The sequence below is a fragment of the Chelon labrosus genome, assembly GCF_963514085.1.
Source record: "Chelon labrosus genome assembly, chromosome: 2".
In the NCBI taxonomy this organism is placed as follows: domain Eukaryota; kingdom Metazoa; phylum Chordata; class Actinopteri; order Mugiliformes; family Mugilidae; genus Chelon; species Chelon labrosus.
Genome location: NC_140338.1, coordinates 21,890,252 through 21,904,700, shown reverse-complemented (window position 1 = coordinate 21,904,700; position 14,449 = coordinate 21,890,252). Strand labels below are relative to the sequence as shown.

Here is a 14,449-nt window from a genome sequence, read left to right as displayed (position 1 = left end):
TTCAGACCCAAAGAGGTAAAATGATCTAATAATTCACAAGACTGACAGACTGATCCCAGTAAGTTTCCTTTTCCCTCTCATCATGAGCCTCAAGTAAGGAACCACTAGATTCAAATACAGCATATGGAGTAGTTAAAACTAGAATTGATGCTTAAAAATGGATGCATCTGTATACCACACTATCAAAACATTTTATTTCTTTTAAATGTTAAGAATATTTATGTGATAACCTTACATTCTGAGAAACACTGAACGGCTACCGGCTTATAACAAGGTCATAATCTGTGCTGGGGGGGTCACAAGCCAAAAAGGTGAAACAACAAGAGTTCAACAAAAGTTGCTCCAATGTCCTGCAACGAAAACTATGAATGTCTTCTGCAAAAAAAAAAAAAAAAAAAAAGGATAATAAATCATTAACTTGACTGGCAAACCTCAGCCAGAAAGTTCCTGAACCCCTAAGTAAGTCCTACTGCAGGGCGTTCCGTATCCTCAGAGGAACTTCCTGTAGGCGCTAGTGTCTCCAGGACAAACACAGGAACGGAATCTGAGTTCCTCAAAAGGTGCCTGTTTCCAAAGGAAAGTTGCTGTGGTGGAACTGCACTCATAGTTTGTCATTGCCAAACTGAATCAGGAAGTTGATCTGTGCGATTGCTGATGATCGTTGAGCACCATGACAGATGTTCTGTTTGACGTCTAATTCCCAAATCTGAGCAACGAGGATCTTTCAAACGTGCACGAAGACTGACAGTAATTATGCTTTTACGTTGAACGGTGGACCCTACATGAGCATTTTCTTCTGCCAAAGTTAAAACCTTTATTTAATGAGAAAATGTTCAGTAGTTTTTGTAGTCTACTGGTTTGTTCTGAAGTATGGAGGGCCCACTTTAAAAACGTCTCAGGCTTAGTCATGACTCTTGTTGAGTGAATATTTCAGACTAGATTGCACATTTTCATGGACTTTAATGTTCAGTGTTTAATCAGCTTGATTGGCCAAGTATGCACACACATGCAAGGAATTAGTTCTCTGCATTTAACCCAGCTATGATTACACATCCATGAAGATTGGTAAGGAAAGGAGATAAGCGTTTTGGGTGAAAGGTGCCTTGCTCAATCGCACATCGGCTGGGGATGTAGGAGGGATATGACCCGGTGATCCCATGGCCCCAAACCTGGTTCTCAAGTTCAAATGAGGGAATCTGGACCTGCTTTTCTAACCACTAGTTCAAAACTACCCCCTTACATCTTAAGGTGTAATGGTAGCGGTCCCTTTAATGAATCATTTTCCTACAATTCAGACCGATTATTCAGGTGACTATTAACCACCTGTCAAATGACCTACTTGATCCATTATCTGCTTTCAGAAAGAATAAATGCTACACATCTTTCAATGGAGGCCTTTCTTCTTGGTCCTCAATCCATTTAGCTTTTCTGCTGTGAAAAAAAGAAGCCAGAATTCTGGACAGAAATGAGACAATACCCTTCACTTTTCACTCAGCCCACAGTGCAGCCGACAAGGACTCAAAATTCGACACCTTTTGTCGTTTGGTTGCTTTTGGACTTACGTCATGATCTGGTTCTCCGCTCCAGCCTCCACCAAGACTCCGTCCACGAAAAGAGGCATCGAGGAGAAGCTGTGCTGAGTCCACTGCCGCCCCTCGTCAAAGCTGACCCTGTGTGTGAGTGTCAGAACGCGCTCCCATCATTAACTTGGCAACAGCAACAGCACGGAAACAGACGCTCTCCACTGGAGCCTGGTCATAAGGGAGGACTTAGGTGGGGATCAGAATGACTGTCTTGTCTCAACATACGAGTCTCTGTGCAATTAGCTACTGTAGCTTCGGGTAAATATCAAAAAAGCTGAGCATGAAATAGATATTTAAGAGACAGTCTGTCAGGTCATCAAACCAGAAATGCGCAGAAACTGCTTTCAGAGACCCTAAAAACAGGAAATGTTTTGGTGTCGAAGAGGAAAAAAAGGTAACGTCATGCATCCTGGGTAAAATGTCTGGAGGAAAAAAAACAAAAAGACCAGAATAGAACTGTTTCATGTTTGACTACAAAACTGCAGAGGGAGAAGGAGACAGCACAAAAAAATTGGACAGCTTTCATCATTGGGTCCTGGGCGCTATTGATTCTGACAGCTTATCAACATCGGTGCTGAAGTGAGAACAACTAGGAGTACCTGAGTGTGACACGGCTTGAAACACTGCTGAGGTCGGTGCTTGGAAGAAAGAAAACCCTCTTATGTTACCTAAAAAAAAAAAAACCCACTGCCTTCATTTGGCTAAAATCACTGACAGGAAAACAGGAAAAGCCTCGACATGCACCTATTATGAGACTCAGGCAGGGCTAGTGTTTAACTTAACACCGGCTGCGAAAGCAATATTATGCCATAGCCGGTCCGCAGAGGTTTCTTCTTCTTCTGATTGTCAGTTTTTTCTTCTCTTCTTCCACCATCACCCTTAAATTAGTTGGGAGACAAAAACCCAGCAGGCTACACTTCACTGGTTCTAAAACTAATTTCAAAATTGTTGCAAAAGTGACTGGAGTACAGATCTGGTCTCACTTGGATTAGTCGGCACTGAGGCAAAGCGTAGGCACCCGTTTTGGCAAGAGGAAGGCAACGTGTTAATGAAAACACTAACGGCAAACTGCTAGCTGTTAATGATAAGTGGCTTTGAAAAAAATAACTGAAATTATATTGCATTGCTTTTTTGCTTGTTTTTTTCTGCAAGCACTGCAGTCAAAGTTCATCACTGCATGCATCAAGTGTCGTGCATTAATTTATACATGCACCTTTTTTTTTTCTTTTACTGTAATTGTTACCTTAAAATAGCTGCGAGGAACTGGAAAAGCAATTAAAGAAGGGAAACTGAACTTGTCCAAAAAAGTTCTCCAAATGGACATACCACAGATGTCTGGTTGGCACAGACGGCTGTTTCACAGCGACAAGGGCGCCTCCTTTGTCCAGAAACCACACATTGTGCTCCTCTTCAAAAATCTGAGCAGACAGATACAGAAGTTAGCGCTACACAATACAACTGGGGAAACAGACAAAATAAAACTCCTTTTATTTCATTATTCACATGGAATCCTAACAAGCCACAGCCTGCTTGCTAAACCCCCAGCACTAACATCTCAGCACGCTAAGCCACATACAGAGTACAGAGAGCAGTACCACCATTTCACAACTAAACAAACTGAAGAGCATGTCGGCTGAGAGCGGATCACGATGTGACTCTGCTCTTAATTAAACGAACTTCACACGTAGCATCAAACCTCTCATTCATTTTGAGGCCTTGGGTTCTTGGCTTACTACAGAGTAATTTATAGAGTAAATTTCTTGAGCTTAGTCTATTATTAGCGGCACTGCTGCACTTCGTTGGAAACATGGAAACTAGAAATCTGAGCAATAAAACAGAACAGAAATCTTTCAACTGTGCAGTGTATCAATTATTTATTTTTTTGTAGTAGGCATTTGAACAATAAAATCATACTTTTTATGTTGGTCTAAGTCGCATTAGACTGAAAGACTCAAACCATGCTGCTCCTTTATTTCAATCATTATCAATTGTCACTCAGCTGTAGCATTAGCCTCGATCAATCCCAGTATCATATTACCAAGTACGCCCCTCCCCCCTGATGCGTATTTGATAAAACAGATGGGGCAAGAACACATCCAGGAATATGGATTGCATTTGGCCAGATGGTACTTTGAACTGTAACATTACAGCAAGTGATGCCGTTTCTCGTGTTAGAATATTGAGACACATCCAAGGAGAAGGAGGACAAAGTAGATGCTTTTCTCCAACTTCATCTCCAACCTTGAATTGATTCAGTGGAAGAAGATGACCAAGATGTTTTCAGTGTTGCTATCTACATTCGGGATTCTGGCTTCGTTCATTTTTTCAATTGTTTGAACCGTTTTGCTACCTCCATGTTTCTGTCCCTCCTGGAAACTTCACGACACCTAATGTTTACCCCACGTGGAGAAAGAATGGATTTATTCCAGCCAGAGAGAAACCGTCAGTTAAAGTGTTTACGTGGTTATTTGGAGATCAGATTTTCCTATTGAACAGATTATCAAAGGTTTGCGCCACCCCTCAAAGCCAGCCTTTCTCGACCCACCTACAAAATGTTTGTGGCGGAAAGTTGGTCTGGAGTTGCTCTGTTGGGAACTGATTAGGCTCCGGCCAATCAAATTGTTTGGGTGGGCTTTTTGCAGTGATGGACCGAAGAGCAACAACGGCGTAGTCATACACGTCATCTGATCACACAGGAGTTGAATTTGTTTACAACAAAATGGCTCTGACTAGTTTTTAAACGATCCTCTAACTATTCTTTAATAGTAATAAAGAAATCCAAATGGCGTGTTACCAGACCCATATTGTGGTAAGAATGGAGTGTGCCTGCTCCAGGCTTCCATCCCTCTCAATCTGACTGAAAACTCGTTCTGATCAGGCCCGTCTGTCCTGACTGGGGTGGCTGCATGAGGGGTTATTATTCTGAATATTAGCGGAATACTAGAATCCATGGAAACATGGCTACTGAGACTGAGCCAGAATGTATGATACCAGAACAATGAAACTGGGACAGCTAAAGGGAATTCATCATTCCTCACTGATCATCATTTATACTTGTCTCATAAGGCCTCTTGTAAGTTTCTTATGTACCTTTCTGGAGTGGAAACTAAAGGTAGCAGGGCTTAGCGAAGCACTACTCTGACTGCATGACAAGACGTCCTGATACAATATTTGTAAAGTAGCTGTTAAATGTTTAACAGCAGCTGTCAGTTTGCTCTACAAGTCTGTCAGTGGTTGGTGTGTGTCTTACCGGTCTCCAGCTATTGCCAGCATCAGATGATATGAACATGCCAACGTTGTTGTAAGACAGCTCGGCTCCAATATTTCCTGCAGTGGAGATGACAACAGAATATGGGACGGCAAAACCACAGTGAGATCACGCACGTGTTTTATATACATGCTGCCAATCACAGCACGTCTGATTCATTTATTCTTTTGGCTTGAATCCCAGATCAGCTTTCTGTCTCTCGGTCCGTGCGAATAATACTGAGAACAGTCAGGTTAATTCACATGGACACCTGCATCATTCAACATAATGTCAGATGTGAAGGGTAGCAGGTGCCTCCCTCGTTCTCTTGCAGAGAGCATAGGATCTCTTAAGCTTTTTCCCGCGAGTGTGCAGCAAGCAAACTGATTTCCTGTGTTGATCTGCTCTACTATCTTGGCCACGGCTCAGTAAATGGGCATGTGTTTGATCTGGATGGTGTTTGTCATGTTGGTGAGATGATCTCTGCACCAGCTGACGTCTTAAAAGGCGCAGCGGGCAAAGTGAATCACGGTGCCAAAGCAAACTCTTGGCCAGCAACACAGACGCACACAGACACACACACACAAAGGCATACCGTGCAAGGGCGACAGTGGAGATGTGTGTTTATTCAGTAGTCTCAACACCGAAGACAGAACAGACACGCGCTCAAGCATGAGTGCACACACTCACAGCATCTTTCACTGCCGCAAATACGTCTTCTCACTCTCATTTCTCTTTCGTCTCTTGCACAGTGCAGAACACTAACTGTAACATGTTGCATGTCGTTAAAACCCGTGAACGTGTGATTCACGACACGTCTCATGTCGAAGGAATAAGACATCCAGCAGCCACTTCCAGTGTAGCTACGAATCAGTGTTCCAATTTCCTCAGTGTTGTGACTGACCTGTGGCAACTATGATCCCCGGTGCAGAACTCTTGGTGGAGATTGTTCCTGACAAGTACGGGTTCTCTGACATTTGCAGTTGGAGATGGAGGGAACAAAAAGGCTAGAAAAGAAAAAAAAAAAACAAACAAAAAAACTATTGAACTGTAAGCCAATTTGGAGAAAAGAAATGTAGACATTAAAAAATACACTTTATTTAATCAGGAAATTTCAACACTCCTTTAAGCAAAAACATCACTTAAAGTGGTGGATTTATTACAATGGATCATATTTACTCAAAATATCTTATTACTTAGATTTGCTGTGCGTCAGCTTATTTAATTAACTACCAGGTAATAACAGAGTTAGGCAAGTGTTATTTGAAAATGAGAGGGTCAGAAAAAATGCAGAACGACAAAAAAACACATAATAATTAGTCTCTCAAAAAGAGCTAACCTCTGCCTTCATAAGTTTTGCTAATTGCATTTAATCCATCATTAATACAAAGAGCGACGGAATTTGCATTAAAGTATGAAGCCAAGCCTCCGGGGCATGCACACAACAGAAGACAATTACATTTGTTCACAGAGCAGAAAAAAAAACGTGTCTGCTTTCATCTTTGCAGCAGACAGCATGTCACTGCTGTAAGGACATCAAGGGCAGCGGGACTGAACAGAGTAATCAAAAGGAATCTACAGCAGTAATTAAAATGTCACATGAATGTGCAATCACAGGGAACCTGTAAGTCACACCGCACAACCCTGAAATCACCTCTTAAACAGCATGAAGTCCTACTAATGTCAGAAACATGATTCTTCCTAACAGTCGGCCTGTTAGCTGTGCTAGCAGGGAGGCTGCCTGATAAAGAAAGAATGGCAGCACATGCAGCAGATCTGGATCTGCCTCTCTGTTACCCAAAGCTGGCATGTAACATTGTATGTGCTTAACACTTAAAGCATGCATCAGTATTAATTTGTCCACTTTCCACCTTGTCAAACATCTCTCTAGCCAGTCTGCGTTCTCTCCTCTCTCGCTGCTTGCTTGTGAATAGTTTTAATAAGATGTTCTTCTAAACAACCCACAGCTGCATTTCTTAATTCATAATTAGTTCTTAATAAATTGATTTTGACCTAAATGTTAACTGTGCATTCACACTAGGAGTGAAAAAGCTGCAACACGATACATTTCCAATGGAAGTCAGTGCCAGGAAGCGACAAGCTGACGCCCGACACTTGTGTCAGACGAGATGCACGTCATGAAAGTTTAGCTGGCTTCACCTTTTTGGTTGTTTGTGACTCCACTATCGCGGTGACGCCTTTAACCAATCATATGCGCTTGCTTCACCGGTTGCTATGCAATATACACAGTCAATATCTGGTCCAACAGCGTTCAAACCGTCTATTGGAAGCACCTTCATAAACGACTGAATAGAGAGGGAACCAAAGGTTGCCTGTTTGATCCCCAGGACTCCTTCTACAAATCTGTCTGGGGAAAGCGTGCGGGTATGTTGCACTCCGTGAGACCGTGTGTAACCTACGTAAGCCAGGATTTTCATTCACTAACAGACTGATTTCCAAAGAAAGGCAGTACCATTAAAATTTGTGCTCTCTACATGTGTCTTTTCTTTGGCCCCAAATAACTCTTGGAGTTCCTCAGGGATACATTTTAGACCCTATACAGTTTTTGTGATTACCCTGAAACTCGTATCGTATTTCTTGAATGTGGTCTCAACTTCAGGCCCATCCAGTCTTAATTTTTATCATCTAAAAAATATTTAATAGATTTCTATTGTTTTTATATAGATGCAGGAGTTGTCCTACATGTCCACATCTGGGTCTCATGTAACTTCTTCCAGGACAAGTCAACCACATGGAATTTGTTTCGCTTTCATTCTGACTAGCATCATAAACATTCCCCACATAAACTGCACAGTGCACTGTGAAGGGAATGTCTAATGTAATTAAGCAGACCAGATGAGGAAGGGCTAACCGAGTAGCTTATATTGATCTATAAGGAATAACAATCCTCCAGTAAGGCCAAGTTATAACTTATTAATGTGCATTATTATAAAGTGACACAATTAATTGGAAGCCCTAAATGTTGTGCTTTCTGGTTTGGCATAATACATTTTTTTCTGTATAGATTAGGTTACAATGCATCGTCTTACCAGTATGCAGTGGATGTCATTGCCTTCCAGGTCAGCAGAAGGAGCCTGCAGAAGCCTCCAATCCCGGCCTTTGTTGTAGGTGATGTAGGTTTTCACCTGACTGTCTTGCCTCTTGTTGGCGATTAGAATGCCTTTAATTCCTGCCACCTGATGGACAAGAAACAACACGTGGAATGTCATCTTTATCCTCTCAATGCAAACCAGCGGGGAGCATTTTATATCCAACACTCCTCTCATCTCCATTGAAAGTTGTGGATGAAAAACACGCCCGGTACGCTCATAAAAAGGCATTTTGTGTATCGAGGCAGCAATCTTCACAACAGCAGTTAAATGCAAATGGTGTGCTTATCCTTTCTTTGTGCGAATCACAGTCTTGCAGACACAGTTCATCCGAGCTGGATGTATTTTCTTTAACTGTGCTAAGAGCTATCAGTAATTATATCCTTACACATCTCAACAATCCAAACAGTACAAAATGATGACCGTTGAGAAGTGTCACCTTGTCTGCTTTCTTACTCTTGCAAAAACACACTCCAGATGACTCACGATTCCCTTCCCGAATGCACTCTGCTACTTGTCTCTCAGGGGTTAGACATGTCCCTCAACCAAACCAAAGCGTGATATGAGATGGAAAGGACAGAGTCACTCCAAATGGTTGCCATAGCGAGGGGCTCCACTTGGATGTGCTTCCCTCCCTGAAGGGGCACGTCTGTATAAGTGGCACTAATAGGCAGCACATTTGACATTGTCATAGAAACATGGCGCTCAGGATGGATGCAGCTAACGAGGGTCGTCCCGTCCTTACCCAACCCGAGCTGTCAATCGCTGGGGTAATTATTTATTGCCTCCACCTCCTCTGTCACACACACACACACACCTGAACACAAACAGGGAGAACCACCAATGTCCACCAGCACACATTTCTCTCCATCCATCACTCACACCACCCACACTCTACTTTCTTTAGGACACGGTGAAGGACGCAGACGTGGAGCTCTATTCCACAGCACCGATTACTCTGAAAATTTGCTGATTTGCCGCCTCCGCGCATTGACGAGTCCTGCTATTTGCTGTGAGTGGAAATGGAACAGAGCGTAAAGCATGACGACTGTGCTGCAGCGTGCGAGTGAAGACGGCGCACATCCAGCTGCTTTTAATAACTTCTGCTATCCTTGGTGAAGGAAGGATGAGTCATGACTTTGACCACCAAGCACACGCGGCGAACAGAAGAAACAGTCCTATTTAACATTTGATTTTAGTGTGTAATCTGTTTTACGCTCTGCACTCTGAACAAACATCTCTGTTTGCTGATACTGTGCTCAGCACTGCACTCTGTTGACGTGACAATTATCATACAATAGGGATTTTATAAATAGGACAGAGGGGGGATGGTGACCTTATTGGTCAGCAGTTACTGCACATGGAAGCTTTTTTGGTATGTTAGATGTACAGTATACAGACCCACATACAAGACACGTGGAATGGGACCATTGCTTTTCAGCAACACTAGAAATATACACCGATCAGGCATTATTGTGTAGATCTCGTTGTGCCACCAAAACAGTTATGTGTCATCAGAAAAGGGTCAAGGGCCTTCTGATGGTGTCTTGTGGCGTCTGGCAACAGAATGTTGTTAGTGGAGGCATTGGCTCCTATGGGTTGAGGGGAGGGGGCTCTGTGGATCATCCCACAGATACTTGATCAGTTTGGGATCTAGTGAATTTGGAGGCCAGGTCAACACCTTGTGCTGTTCTTCATGTTTTTTGAGTTGTTCCTAAACTGTTTTTGTGTGTGTGCCTGTGTCAGGCTGCATCCTGCTGGGGATGGCTGCTGCCATCAAGGAGTGTCATTGCTATGGGGTGGGGGTGCCTGGTCTGGTCTAGGTGGGTGGCACATGTCTAAGTAACATCCACATGAATGCCAGGTCCAAAAGTTTCCCAGCAGAACATTATATTGTCTGAAGATGATCAATGTCTTTTACTTCAAATGTTTTGCCTGATCAGTGTATGTTTTGGCCCTTAATTAATAAAGGCTTTTTATTTTTTATGTACTTGATTGGATAGATTCCTATGTGATTCGTCATTCCATATCCCACTCAAAGCATATCTAGTTCCTTTTTGAATTATTATTATTATTTTTTAAGGAGATCATGTTGACTCTGTCCAAAAGAAATCATAGCATAATAACACATAATATTTCCGGGAGCCTTTCGAGGTACTCAAGTATGAGTTCAGTTTGGATATGAAGGTTGTCCGAAAGTCTATTATTCAGCTGTCAGGTGGGAGAGTGTTCCAGAAGCAGGGAACTGAGCAACCGAACGCAGACGGCACAAGTCTGCATTCGAGTATAACTGGACCAGATTAGGCAGATGTGATGGAGCTTTTTTTGTCAAGAGCCTTGAAGTAAAGTGACAGGATCTTGCGCTCAATGTGGAATTTTCCAAGAAGCAAGGGGAGCTCTTGAAGAACTGGGTTGATGTGGATGATGGCTGGGTTAGTTAGTCACAAATGACTGAATAAATTCTTACTCACATGTATCATTACAAGAAAAATACAGAGAAAGGACTTGTCACTGGCTGACATGTGATTTTGAAAAAAGAAAGGAAAAGAAAATACAAACTGGGTACACTTCCATCGCGAATAAACTGCATGGTGTCATCTGAAGTTGGCAGTATAGTGTACATTTTGTATGACTGGAGAGCTGGGCACCACAGGAGAGAAAGAGCCGATTAGCCATGTGAGCTAAATTTACTTTACACTTTTTGTAAGAATATGTTTCTTATTCCCATTAAGAGCATCTACTTTTTTTTTTTTTTTTTTTATAAATAAAACCTCAAGTGAGTCTCAAAATGTTTTTGCATGACTGAGCATAGCCAGACTCATAATTATCATAATCAGTTTCCAGCGGAGCGACTCAAGATCAACTTTACACCATAGAAAAATGTGTAGGTACAAACGTTGGTCCGGCTTTCTAGCTGACACTGACATTTCAATCAACTATGAACTTATTAAAAAATCGTTTCTCTAACCATCTAATGAATTATTCAGCTAATCCTGTTAGCGCTACGGAGCGGCTGTTGCCCAGAAGGTATTCCTGGCCAACCACAGTGTCCCTGAGCAAGATGTTGAACCCTAAATTGCTTCCAGTGGTAGGTGAGCATGGTGCATAGCGGTTTCCACCATCGGTGTGTGTGTGTGTGTGTGTGAACGAGAAACACAAGCGCTAGGGTACACAGCTCTATGCACTGTAAGTGCAGACCATTTACGCCATTATTTATTTTTGAACAAGCTCGTAACACAAGAAATCTCACGAACTTGCAAAGTTGTTGACAAGCATGTTAGAAATTGTATCAGGGGATGTCAGGGACATACTGTATTTCAGAATTAGCCTCTCACACTTTCCTTTATGCTGAAAACCTCACACACATACACGTGAGGTGCTTTTACAGAGACAACTGTAAAAGCAACAACTTATAGTCCAATCAAACCTTTGAAAAACACTGTTACCAAAGAACTTTACAGCTTAAAATGTCGGCTCCTTTCATCACCTTACCAGGTGAAAAGTTCTCGAACAAGCTCTTTTTGAAGCAACACGACTTCTTAAGCTCTACCGTGCATGCTGCTGAGAAGACATGGATGTGGCAAATGAACGGACATCAATCTTCCCCATGTATTAAGAAATTGGCTCTCTTTTCTCAAATAGAACGCCTTCTGGTTCAACTGAAAGCCTCTTTGCATCTGTGAAAGCTTTTTAGTCGTTAGTAAAAACAAGTGACCTCGTTATATTCCACTATTGTTTATAAAGAGATAAACGAATAGTGCAGCTTTAAGCCCGTTCAGAGTTTCACAGATTATTATTTTCTTTTATTCTCTGTGAAATTAATCTCCTGTGTCAATGTAATTTTAATATAATAAACAACAATCTAATGTAATGTACATTTAACAGCACAACCATTTCGTACTCCATCCGTCAGCGAGAGTCAGAGGGTTAAAGCTAATGTTTATTAGTTCACTGGATTAGAACACAGCTGCGGGTCTGAAAAGAAGTCGTTTCAATGAGAATGGAGCGTCTTGGTTGAACAGCAGGAAATGACAAATTACTAAAAGTGATTTAGAGTACAATTTGTTTCACGACTCTTTTGTGGAATCAAGGCTTTGTGGTTTTTAGCCTGTTGGCGGAGTCGAATTGGCGCGAGTATCGGCATCATCCCGATCATATTTTACTCCAGCAACAACCAACCCGCCTCTCCAGTCAATCACCCAGAGCGGCGAACAGCACGGTGAGAAACAGATAAATGATGCGGATGCAGTGAACCCCGGCCAATCACAGTGCTAATTGTGGGAGAGCCACCTGCTAAAACACCTCTGAGAGTGGAAGGAAGTTCAGCAGGTGATGTGGAGCCCTGACGTCAACAGAAAATGAGTTTGCACAACAAAGGCTCATGATTACAGCAATTGCCCTGACTGACAATAAAATAATCCCTCTAATTTAGGAGATAATTGTGCAATTTTCTGCGTGTAAGAAAGAATAATTGATTTGGAGGGGGAGATGTGACTTCTCAAGTCGGAGAACAAAACTACTTTCACATACTTTGTTTTCTTCTCTCTGGTCTGACTGAACGCTTCTCTCTGGTATATGCGCGAGGTGCAGTTTGTCAGAGTCTAACAACAACAAATGGAATGCCATCCACAGCATACATCTTTCTTTGTGTAATGGGTCTGATAAATCAAAGACAGAAGCGTATCGTCTATCTCTTGTTTAGGTTCTGATCAAGAACGGAGCTGTGGCCACGTGACAGGTGCAATTAAAACGCGTTCTCTCCATGCTGCTTGGTGAAATGGTATAACTCCGTTGCATGGAAAATAGGAGCTGCACACACGTACTGCGCTGGAGAGGTAACGGCACGGTTAATTACCACCCCTGCCATTGCTGCTGGCCAGTATCTCACTTCCTTCCTTCACTCTCTCAATCACACCTGCCAGTGTAGGAGTGATAAACTGAGTTCACCGGGACGTGGAGGAGGGGGAGGAGAGACTTCTACTCTCCTGCTAGGAATGCAAACACATACAGCGGGTAGCTGCTAAGCTAACAAGGTCATTACAAGTGCAGAGGTGCATGACAGCGAGCTCCCATTAAACATGCTCTTTATACTGTAGATGTCTGCTGTCTGGAAGACGGACGACCACAGTCTGTAATACAAATGTGTCCATTTAAGACGAGTCACTGTGACAAACTCTGCAGCGAGAGTGTGAACGCATGCGTCATTGTAATACTAACATTGTCATTATGTGTTGATGTCTGAGGAGAAAATACATATTGAGGAGTTAAAAAAAAACATATTGATATACAAGTGAAAAGGTTACTTCACCTAAATAATTGAAGCGTTTAAGAATTTAGGGTTTAGGCTCCAGCACCCCCCACAAGCTACTACGGTAGTTAAATTATTAACACTCTTGACCTAGTCAACTTAGGTACTGTTACTGAAATACACATGGTGTCTGACATTTATATTTATATATGTATCTTTATTTACGATAAGATAATAAGATAATCCTTCAATTTTACCCACAATGGGGATTGTTTTAACTAGAATGCAGTTTCAAATGCAGTCTGTAGCCACATAAGTCTTCTCTGCAGCATTACAACACAGTCACTTATTGGTAAAATCTCTTTGGTCAAAACTTCCTGCTCGCTTGGCATTTGATTTGCATTAGCGCTAGAATTAGCTGTAAAGCTGCAAGGATTTCAACTCTTGGCTCTTCATAAAGCGTTGGTTCTGTAAAATATCAGATCCAATTTAGCTGCACTGAAAAAAAAGAAAAAAAAAAACAAAACAGAAATGTCAGTTTGTGTGGACCGGTCAGACTGAGATGAAAATAATTTTTATAACTATCATATCTGATGGGCATGCGATGCCTCTGCTGTTCACTGTCTGGGTTAAACTTCAAAGAAGACGCTAAACCAAATCCTTACTCTGATTCAGTCTGGATTTTAAACTTTCTTGTTTTCTCTCCAACTGTTTGCAATTAACTTTCTGTTGTCAGGAAAAGATACATGTTTTGCAGCATCTGGCAAGGCTGGGTCACATACATATTTAAAATATCTTTTATTTAGTTATATACTTGCTTTTTTTGTGAATTAAATGTCTTAGTTTTTTTTTTTTTTATCCCATTGTAAAAAGCTCATTTTATGGATCCGTGCAGGGTGACCCGTTTCATCAGATGCCTACCTCGTACAGGTCCAGCATTTGGTTCCCTCCGATGCCCCTTGTGGTCTTGACATTTTCCATGGCCAAGGTGAAGTAGATCCCTCTGGTGTCAGACAGGTAGAGGTTATACGTGTCATTCTGGTTCCACTCCTGCACCGCCGCAAACACCTGCTTCTCGTCCGTGCTGACGATGTGTAAATCCTATCAGGGAGCGGGGGGAGAGATTAAGAGGAGTTATGACTGGAGGCAGGGAGGAGATGGATTAGAACATGCTGACCCGGTGGGACTGGTCATGAGATCAATGCTGTGGTGTGAATATAAATGGCTGAAGTATTGCTGTGAATGTGTGCCGACGTAGGAC

The 14,449-nt window shown here is 42.1% G+C and overlaps 1 protein-coding gene across 1 annotated transcript in view; it reads right to left on the bottom strand.

The window, feature by feature from the left end:
• The window catches only part of sorcs3a (sortilin related VPS10 domain containing receptor 3a), a gene marked incomplete at its 3' end in the record, with an annotated part of 208,510 nt that overhangs the window by 39,485 nt on the left and 154,576 nt on the right, over window positions 1–14,449 (bottom strand). The window contains exons 9-14 of the mRNA XM_084569223.1: window positions 14,110–14,289; window positions 7,881–8,027; window positions 5,735–5,837; window positions 4,834–4,910; window positions 2,910–3,001; window positions 1,563–1,670 (exon numbers count right to left, since the gene is read on the bottom strand). Of these exons, the coding sequence (XP_084425349.1) occupies window positions 1,563–1,670; window positions 2,910–3,001; window positions 4,834–4,910; window positions 5,735–5,837; window positions 7,881–8,027; window positions 14,110–14,289 (707 nt within the window). The remainder of the gene's footprint in view (window positions 1–1,562; window positions 1,671–2,909; window positions 3,002–4,833; window positions 4,911–5,734; window positions 5,838–7,880; window positions 8,028–14,109; window positions 14,290–14,449) is intronic.